The sequence below is a fragment of the Lutra lutra genome, chromosome 11 (assembly GCF_902655055.1).
Source record: "Lutra lutra chromosome 11, mLutLut1.2, whole genome shotgun sequence".
Classification (NCBI taxonomy): domain Eukaryota; kingdom Metazoa; phylum Chordata; class Mammalia; order Carnivora; family Mustelidae; genus Lutra; species Lutra lutra.
This window is the reverse complement of record NC_062288.1, coordinates 21,378,743-21,389,603: the sequence shown is the minus strand read 5'-3', so window position 1 is coordinate 21,389,603 and position 10,861 is coordinate 21,378,743. Positions and strand designations below refer to the sequence as shown.

At 39.0% G+C, this 10,861-nt stretch overlaps 1 protein-coding gene across 3 annotated transcripts in view; it reads right to left on the bottom strand.

Annotated features, from left to right (window-relative positions):
* RELN (reelin) overlaps positions 1 to 10,861 on the bottom strand; it is a 518,586-nt gene that overhangs the window by 30,566 nt on the left and 477,159 nt on the right. For all 3 annotated transcript variants that reach the window (XM_047695315.1, XM_047695316.1, XM_047695317.1), the window contains exons 50-53: positions 8,518 to 8,774; positions 5,127 to 5,281; positions 3,863 to 4,077; positions 1,295 to 1,472 (exon numbers count right to left, since the gene is read on the bottom strand). In XM_047695315.1, coding sequence (XP_047551271.1) covers positions 1,295 to 1,472; positions 3,863 to 4,077; positions 5,127 to 5,281; positions 8,518 to 8,774 — 805 coding nt within the window. The remainder of the gene's footprint in view (positions 1 to 1,294; positions 1,473 to 3,862; positions 4,078 to 5,126; positions 5,282 to 8,517; positions 8,775 to 10,861) is intronic.

Genomic DNA, 10,861 nt, shown 5'->3' with positions numbered 1-10,861 from the left:
GGCTTGAACTCACAACCCTGAGATCAAGACCTGAACTGAGATCAAGAGTTGGATGCTTAACCAACTGAACCACCCAGGCGCCCCACCCCAGCAAATAAATGCAATTTTAAAAATGGAGATTTACATGTAAAAACACAAGAGTCAGAAGACTTGTACTGTTAACCATGTAAACTCTCATTAGAAAGGTCTGATCAGAGTTCATAATACAGACTTGTATAATTTCTTATCCAACTGAGGAATATTAATAAAATTTGAATGCTCATGAAAGAAACTAGACTTTTTTTAAGTTAATAAGTTAATTCATTATCTAGGGCTAGGTTTCTCATATTATAATCTCATTTGATAACAAATAGACCAACAGCTTCAGAAACAAGTGAGCATTGCTCCAATGTTATTTTTTTAACTTATTAATTCCAAAGTTGTTGGTGTCTTATAGAAAAAAAAATGACAGAACAGGTTTGGTTTACATCACTTGCCACTTACATGTTTGATTTCAGCCATTTGTACTTTTTTGGCTTAATCGCTTTTCTGTTATTGCAATGACGAATGCACTATATTTGTTCACAGACACAGAGTGTATATATGGCAACTGTGTTGGGCAACTGTATTTACTTTGCACAGTAAATAATGACGTAACAGCTAAAGTTTCCAAGAATGACCTCTCTATTCTTAATACACAGCCACGTTTCAGCAGTGGTCATCAGAGCCCTGAATTTTCTGAACAAATATTCAGGTAATGATAATATTGTAATAATGTTGGATGGTGACATAATGGGGACTACACATCGTGGTGAGCACTGAGTAATGGACAGTATTACCCAATCGCTGCAATGCATACCTGAAACTAAAATCACATTGTATGTCAATTATAATTCAATTAAAAAATGCAGGTACTGTTTAGTAGTCATTTTTGAAAATTAGTTTCTTTGTGATAACGAATCTAGGTTATTTGCTTCATAACATCAGCATCCTCCTTCAAACTGTCCATCTACAGAAAATGTGAAGAAGACTTAATATTGATTTCAAACTAAGAGTCTGCTTTAAAAAAAGCAGAGTATTTATGTTCTTCAATTGATACAGTCTGGTTAATTTTATGAACTGATAAATTGTACCAGACTCGATCCTAATATTCTAGGCTCTAAGAAACCTAAGGCATATTCTTTAGTTACCATCCAAATGATTTATTCCTGGGGCCCCCAAAGAATGCTGTTAAGAAGTATTAGTCTCACACAATGTCTCTTCAGGCATGACCTGTAGTGTGGGTAAATGCTTCTTTTGGGGACTTTAACATTACCTTTAGAGTGTGAGTCAAGTAGCAATTGGGTCCAGAGTATCCCGGATCACAGATGCACTGCTCCTTTAAGCAATCGCCATGGCCTCTACAGTTGTCCAAGCATCCAGGGCCCAGGTAGAAATTATCGATTGCCCACTGCATGTCTGAGTACTTCTGATAGAACCTCAATCTTACTGGACTATAGACAACACAAAAACAAAGGAATGAGAACCAATGTTAACTTGATTTAGGTCCACTTTCTTATGTGTACATTCAGTGCTCAAGAGAAAAAAAAAAACAATATTTAAGACGATCCCAGCAGGATGAAATGGGTAAATAAAAAATGTTTTCTGACTACCATTAGCTCTTTCTAGTAGAGGAACATTAAAGCCAGTTTCATTTAAATTTTATGCTCTGTGAGCGAACTTGGAAAACAAAATGAAAATGCAGTGGAGTCTCTATTTCAGGCATAGGAATATATATATATATTTTTAAGATTTTATTTATTTATTTGACAGACAGAGATCACAGGTAGGTAGAGAGGCAGCCAGAGAGAGAGGAAGGGAAGCAGGCTTCCTGCTGAGCAGAGAGCCCGATGCGGGGCTCGATCCCAGGACCCTGGGATCATGACCTGAGCCGAAGGCAGAGGCTTTAACCCACTGAGCCACCCAGGCGCCCCAGGCAATAGGAATATTTTAAAACGTGAAACTGTAACTATCGTAAATGAAGCTGGTTATAAATGAAGCTGGAGTCCCGAGGTTGTGTTGCTTTTTAGACCCATTAAGTACCATTTCTGAAATTGTACAGAAGGCGAGTGACTCTTTTGACAGACACTTGTCAGCAGGCACACAGTCCTCAGGTGGTCAGGGAACAGCAACTTCTGAACCCCCAGAGATAACCAATATTCTCAGAACAACTCTGCTAATTAGAAAACAATTCTAAAAGGGTTTTTTAAAAGGGCAATTTCCCCGAGATTTTGATTTCATCTTTGCTCTTCTCTGTCTTCTGGGGAAAATACAAGCCTCATAATTAACCCTGTACAAAAATAAGCTGCACTGTCTTGGTGTAAGAGCTCAAAGGGCATGAGGACACTCTCTGGGGTGATGTCAATGCTCTGTATCTTGGTTTATGGGGTGGTCACACGGGTTACATGATGGTAAGGACTCATTGTGCTGAACAATTAAGATGTGTGCAGCTTAATGAATGTAAGTTATATCTCATTATAAAAAGAGAGAGGGAGAACAGGAGGGGTAAAATGAAGCAGTGACCTTATGGTGGCTCCCCATCATCCATTCACCCCAGGTGAGTCATACGAGTAACAGAACTTCTCTAGCCCATTGGCTGAGTCAGGGATGGGCTTTCCTGAGCTAATTTGTACCAACGGGATGCAAGGAGGTAGTTGCTCTGGTTCTGAAAGAAATACAACTCTATTTCTCTTCCTTTCTCTTACCAACCTTATGTAGGTAAGGATGCATTCTGCTTCAGTTTTCTCAAAGCTATCTATGTTCGTGAGGACTGAGTGTGACACCAGTGTGGGGACAGTGCAACAAGAGTCACAGTCAAAGAGGAAGAAGTCACAACGTCCTGGAGGACATTTTTGAGCTTGTGAATCAACCCATGTTAGAGTTCACTCATCCTTGTCTTTTCATTAGAGCTATAATACATTTCATTTTTAATTGAGTCCACTTGGATTGGGTTTTCTGTTACCTGCCGCGGAAAGTATCCTGATCTTATTTCCCAGCATGTTAATTGATGAAGCCCTTCAGATTTGTTGCAGGAAACAGTGAGTGATCATGTAGTTAATGATATTTATGGCAGACTGGCAAAGCCAAGTGCAAGCACCTTATTTAAAGGTTCTATATACTCTGATCATATATCATAATTCTGTTTCATAAGAAGATTTTGCATTTAGCCAGTCTCTATGATTCATATGATGGAGGTATACCTGTCATTTTCTATAGTGTATCTCCACCCCCTCCCCCAATTTTATAGTTAAAGGGAAATCCTTTGGAATTGCTTTAAATTAACTTAGCCACAGACTTCTCAGGGAACAGTTGAATCATATTGGCTCACCACTGCTCCAGGCTAATGACTTTTCACTGCAGGTGCATAACGTAATGCTTTGGTAAGAGAAAAATGAAATCTACAAACCACACTTGCAAAGACAGTATGAAAAATTACGATTTGTACAAACATCATGACAAGTTAGGATTTGCTCCTGGTTCCATCTATGGAGTGACAAGGCAGTAATATGGAAAGCATGTGATGCATGGTGGACCACAGTCTACAAGATTCATGAGAAAGCATACACCTTTTGATGTGGTTCTAAGGCTATCACTATTGGTCCGTCCCCATGTTCAGGGATTAAAGCATGGGAAATGGCAGGGCCTGCCAAGGTCCAAGTTTGAGGATTAAAACTTGAGGTCTCCTCAAGGTAGCTCATCATGGAGGTCACCAATTAAAGAACCTTTAGAGTTGGGAGTAAGAGAGCATTATTACCCACAATTACATAAAATTTCAGGCTCAACAGGTATCCCTAATGAACTTCTGGATGCTTAGAACAAGGCTTCATTTTAATTTTCTACTTACTTCCCCACTAAGCTTTCAGGAAGTGGGTAGGTGATCCTTTTCCACCCTTTGGTTGGAAAGAATACAGATGGCTGAGAAACACTTCCAGAACATTTGGGGTCTGCAGGTAAGCACTGAGGGACCAGATAATTCCAGCTCACACCGAAGTCAGTAGAATACTGCACATGAACTTGATTCTGGGCAACTTTTTCAGATACTTTACATCCAACAGAGATCTAATACACAGAAAAGAAAGATTGTCAAATGATTAAAAACGTATTACATGTTTCTGCTCTAAGGACCTGGCAACAAGAAAGTTTCTGATCACTTGATAGATGCTACAACCACATCCATCCTGTATTTCCAGGTTCATTATCTGTTCTGCTGATGGACAGGAGAGGTGAAGTGGTTGCCCAAGGTGACAAATTATAGAAAGTGCCAAATATATTGTGCAGGGACTTTGGAGAGAAGCTGAAAGCTGTGCTTCTGCCATGGCTGGCTGATTGCCGTGGAAGGCCTGGGCCCACTCTCACAAACTGTTGTTTGTTGTGCTAATGGTCTGGCACTACCATCTGGCAGAATACTCGATCAAGAAGGATTGCTATCAGCTTTTCCAAGTTTACTATTTTGTTGTACAATTTATGACTCTCCATAAATCACTTTCAACTACAAGTAAGATGCAATGAAGTGATAACAGAAGGTCTAATAAGGCACAATACCCTTTGTTGACGCAAAGAGATATTCTGCAACATTTGTTGTTAATACGGTGGAGTGAGATAGATAATAATTGGTTGACATAAAACAAATTGGCTGACATAAAATCTTGGCCAAAACTGATGTTAGTATTAATGCTAATCATTCCTTTGTTTTCTAGAATTTTCTTTCTCTAGAAACATTAAAATGCTCTTGTAAAAAAAAGGGTTATTATGGCCATAATAGCTTTAAGCTTTTCTTAAAGGAAGATATTGGCTAACTCATAATGATTATGGGAACTGGAATCAATATCCTACATTTTTATTGTCACTATTTTGCTCTATCAGTATTTAATCCTGAGGAGAAACACATTTATGAAAGTTTTATCTTGGCATAGTTCAGAAGTAAAATCATCTTAATCACTTTTAATCATTAAGTTAAATATAGTTGAGATGGACATTACTGAAACACACATTTTATTTTTCAAAGTAGAGATTAAGTCAGTGAAATGTCTGATCTTTATCTCTACAAATTGTTTTTTCATTTTTATATTGCTAGTGGTTGGTTATTTATGTAACCATAACATTTTCACCTTGAACTGCATGATCCAGCCTTCCGTGGGAGTCAGGTCATGGGTCACTGCGTACACTTCTCTTCCATCATGGCTGCCGCAAATCATGACGCCATCAGGGGAGTCACAGAATCTTTCTACTGTGCAATCATCATGGAATAGCCAATGCTCATTCACTTAAATGAAGAAAAATTTTATGTTTTATTTCATGACAAATTCATAGCAAAATTACTTGAAGCCATTTTTCACTCTATGCAAGATTATTTTCAGTAGAAATCTCTCTTACATTACATACAATCCACAGGCAAAACACTAATATAAACATACCATTTTAGGAACATGGGTACCAGGAGGTTGAGATATACCTACTATCCAATATTGGTAAGTCTACATTTAGGAAAAAAGTGTATTGTATGTGTTATAAATGAAAAGCAAAGGGACATGTATACCAATTTTATTTATTTACTTAATTTTTAGTAATCTATACACCCAGTGTGGGGCTTGAGCTTATGACTCCAAGATCAAGAATCATATGCTCTCCTACTGAGCCCACAAAGTGTCCCTATATAAATTCTTTTTTTTTTTTTTAAGATTTTATTTATCTATTTGACAGAGAGAGAGATCACAAGTAGGCAGAGAGGCAGGCAGAGGAGGGGGGAAGCAGGCTCCCTGCTGAGTAGAGAGCCCGACTCGGGACTTGATCCCAGGACCCTGGGATCATTACCTGAGCTGAAGGAAGAGGCCCAACCCACTGAGCCACCCAGGCGCCCCCAAATTCTTTTCTGATAAATATTTAACTTGTAGGGAGGATTTAAAGGACAAAGAATTGTTAGTAATATGATAGGGAAGTAAGTTAGCTATTTCTACTGAAATACTCATAGTGTCATCTGCATAATTAAATAAATTATAACATTCAAACTCGTAGAACCAGAGAGTAGAATAGCAGTTACTAGGGGTTGAGGAGAGGAAGAAATGTCAGTCAGAGGGCATGTGTAAAGTTTCAGGAATACAGGGAAATAAGTTCCGGAGATCTACTGAGCGACAGAGGACCTATAGTTACCAATACTGTATTATATATTTAAAAATTTGCTAAGAAGGTTAAAAAAGGGTGGGGGGGTGCCTGTGTGAAGAAGCTTTAGGAGGTGATTGATCAATTTGTGACCTTGGTTGTGGTGATGGTCTCTTGGGTGTATACTTATCTCCAAACTCATAAAGTTGTATACATTAATAACAGTTTTTTGTATGTCAATTATACCTCAACTAAGTGACTAAAAACAGGCTTGTAAGAGTCAAAGGAAAATGTAGGCAACAAGACTATGACCTGATTAATGCAGAGTACATCCTATTGTCTCTCCTCCTATTTCTCAATCACATACAAGTACACATCTACACACGCACCCCACCCCCACCGCCCACAATGTCCTTTCTTTTCTAAGACAGGTGTCTTTAACAGTATGATTTTATTCCAGAAAGTTTAGGAATGGAACATATCTGTAAGTTGCATCTAATTCACAATATACTCTGATTTTATAGGTCTCTTCCTCTGAAAGTTTCCTGGTTAGTTCAAGCATTTACAATGGCGACGAACAGGTATAATTGGAGGCGTGGGGCCACTGTGTGAGTAACAGAGTCGTATGGCATCAGAGAAGTCAGAGGAGAGACCAAACAATGTCACTGAAACTCAGCCTTCACCTGTGTGGTATCCTTTGAAGTTCATCTGAGCGTTAACCAATGTCACAGAACAAGCAGTTTATGTCTGGGTTCAGATGGCTAACACAATGCTATTGCCATTACCTGCTAATTTTCATTCCATATCCCATCCTGATTCATGGGATTTGGAGCTAGATTTAATCCTGCATCTACTACTCAAGATTCAAGGTACACAGTACTTGATTCAAGATTCAAGTACACAACTTGAATTCCATTGAGAATGCCCCACACCCGTTTATTCTGGGGCGCACGTTTTAGGCTAGAACTCCAAATCCTGATGAAAGCAGGTTTCATTAATCAACTCCCTCATCAATCCCTTCTGTAATATCAGAAACTACTTCTGTAAGCAGATATCATAGCGTCTAGAAAACCAGTGTTGCAATTCTCCAATTGCACATCACCAGTCAAACCTAAAGTAAAACCCCATATTTTAGGTACTTGAAAAAATAATCTGTATTTGCATGTATTCACACAGAGGCAGTGCTTCAATTATTCTCCGACCAGAAACTCACTTACATAAATCTTTACACAGGGAAAAAATAAATTAATAATTTAGCCAGGGTCTGAACCAGGTCTGTGTAAGTCAATCTTTTTTTTTTTTTTTAAGATTTTATTTATTTATATGGCAGACAGAGATCACAAGCAGGCAGAGAGAGAGGAGGAAGCAGGCTCCCCGCCAAGCAGAGAGCCTGATGCGGGGCTCCATCCCAGGACCCTGGGATCGTGACCTGGGCCGAAGGCAGAGGCTTCAACCCACTGAGCCACCCAGGCGCCCCTAAGTCAATCTTCTTAATAACCTTCTTCAGAGAACGATTTTCAGATAACTCTTTCAGATAACACTTGCAGTATTGGTAGGAGCTGTATAATTCAACATCACTGCTTTGCCTGAGGATACCATGTTTTATGTAGTATAACCAAGGATGTGACATGATAAAGCCACAAACTTGACATAAGACACCACTTTTAAAAAAGAGACCAGATTTTCAGTTAACAAGACAAGGCATTAAAAATGATCATGGCAGGGGCGCCTGGGTGGCTCAGTGGGTTAAGCCGCTGCCTTCGGCTCAGGTCATGATCTCAGGGTCCTGGGATCGAGTCCCACATCGGGCTCTCTGCTCAGCAAGAAGCCTATTTCCCTCTCTCTCTCTCTGCCTGCCTCTCCGTCTACTTGTGATCTCTCTCTGTCAAATAAATAAATAAAATCTTAAAAAAAAATGATCATGGCATGTAGAGATCTTTTCTAGTTCAGCAGGATTACTGCTCTACTTCTAGAGAGAATGAAGAGTAACCAGCAAGACCTTTAGACATTCTCGTAAACATGAAATGCCATCCCAAAGGCATCTGACACGTAGTAAAACAAGACACTTGTCTTTGGGTATTAAAACAAATGACCAGGAAATGTTGGCTTTCTACCCAAAGGAGAAAATATAGGAAGCACAGAAATGAAGACTCTCTTAAAAAAAAGAAAAGGGATTATTATAGAATGCTATTTATTAAAACATTCTTACTGCTTGAATGAAAGAAAAGATGTAGTTACAACATAAACCAGGAAGTTTGAAAGAAACAAAAGGGTGAAAGCATTTTCACGGTCTCTATACCATTTGAGAACCTGTAAGAGGCACCGCATTCTACTTTTTTGAAAAGACCCAAATCTACACTACATTTCTGCTGGATTTTTATTTAGTATTAGGAAAAAATGTACCTGCAGTTTTATCCTCCATAAACATGTCGAAGGCAATTCTCCCAACAGGGCCAGCGTCTGCGGGGGAGCGCTCATGCTGGGGCACGGGGGCGCTGCTGAAAGTGTCTAGCATGACGGTCCTCTGGTCAGCAGAGCCCGAGATGAGGACATTGTCGATGGCCCAATCATTCTGATCCAGGCCGTCGTGTCTTGGCTGCCACCAGCGGAAGCGAGTAGCAATCTCTTTAGCATCAGGAGGGAGAAGGATATTCACAAATCTGTGAGAAAATGATGGGGGTGAGGGTGGGGGATCATGTCAATGTCTTGTGAGTCAAAGATTTACAACAAGAGATAAGATGTTACAAGTCACGTGGTGGGTTGGGGAGGGCATGAGTTTAAAATGTAAAATTTTTAATTTTTAAAAACCATGATAAACTGGCTTGAGTTTATGAAGGTTCAGAAGTCCCTAAATTGGGGAAACAGAATGTGAACAAATTCAAGAATTGTGGAACTACCTACTTATTCTAAGTGTCCCTGGCAAGGCCTTAAAGGGACTTTACAATTTTCTGCTTGCCCAGGGCATCTCCAGATCTGTAGGCCTAGGGATATGCACTTTGGTAGACATAAGCCAAGACTAACTTTTTTTTTTTTTTCTCTCTCCTACAGATTGGTTTCATCTCTTCCTTCCCCTGGCACCTCGATTTCATTCTACTTCCATGAGTAGCAGCAATTTGCTTAGAATTTAGACATTGGATTGTGGCAGGACATCTGGGCTCTTAGCTTGAGGGTCCCAAGTTTTTGTAATTATTTTATCAGTTGCCTGTAGTTTGACATTGACTTTGTCTTTATGTTTTATTGAAAACACTATACGAAATACGCTGAGTTAGGGGCTAAGAAAGAAGCCCAGCATGCTGTCCCCAACCCAGTCACGAAGAACAGACATAGACAAATCTGACTTCATGCTCCAATATGAATCAGAACCAGCTAGACATGTGGTCTAAAATACCCCTTCATCGCAATTATGCATTTAAAGCTCAAGAAGGCATCAAATTGTTTTGAACTTGTATTCACAGCCATAAAGTTGGCTGGGGAAAATAACTTCCTGTGGTTTAACCTCCTTTGCATAAATTCCTATTTTTTAAATCTATGCTAATCTACTTTCCTTTACTTTTAAAGGCTGCCTCTTAGTGTTAGTGTTCCAAGACCTAGCCAGTAAGCCCAAATTCATCCTGTGAAGAACCCTTAAGTTGAGGATGTTCGTGGTGGCCCCTTTAGTTTTTGTCTTTCACACTGAAGAGCATTCACTATTTTAGTTTTATTTATATAGTATCTACTTGTTGATTTTATTTTTCCTTCCTCTTTTCTCTTTTATGTCTGTCTTGAGGTACAGAGACCAGAAGAGTAGGCCATATTCCAGATGGGGACCAACTGAGACCCATTCAAATCAGGATGCTTTTGGTTGGATTTTCAGTACTTGAATTTTAAATACTTTTTGAACTATGTCCTTCATTTTGTGTATCCCAATACCAAGATGCATTTTGTGTACTAAAGGGTACACGTGGAAAGCACAGACTGTGAATCCTAGATCCTTACCTGTATAGTTACTGTCACTCTGGAGACCATCAATGCCTAGGCAAATAGTCTTTCCCAAAGTTTATTTCCCCATGCATTTCAGTTTTGAAATTCATCTGCACCTCTCCTTGCCCCCTTTTTGTATGCTCACCTTGTAAGTTCTTTCTAGAACTTATCTGCATTGATTTGGCATGTTTAACATTTTAAAGTGTATCAAATAATATCAGAAATCTATCTGCTCCTGGAGGGACATACAATCAGACTTCTTTACCCAGAGCAATGATCTTTATCTTTTTTTTTCTTTCCAATTTCTAAATTAGTTTCCCTTCTCTGATAAATCCTTGACCACATTTTACAAACTTTTGGAATGGAAATTTACCTAACTAAGGCTGTTGGAAGTTTAAATAAATTATGACCAACTGTTCCTAATTTGGTCAATTTGTTTCTCCCTGAGAGAACGAAAGTGGATCAGACAGTTCTGATTATATCCTAACTTAACTTTTTTTCTGTATATTATGCTAAATGTTCAAGAACTCATACCTGAGTCTTTATAATTTTTTCCATAAAGACTAAGGAAGTGGTTTACTGGGCTTATCTATTGTCTTCTACTAATAGATGAGCATGTTTTTTGCACTATTACACTGTGTTCCTCTAAGCTTCTCTGGATTCCTTTATTGGGTCCAAATTTAACACAGGTGCAGGATTTAAAAACATTTGCTTGTGGCTGGCATTTCCTCAACTGCCATTTCCCCCTTCTTCCATTCTTCATAATAGGAGCCTATCTTTTTTGCAA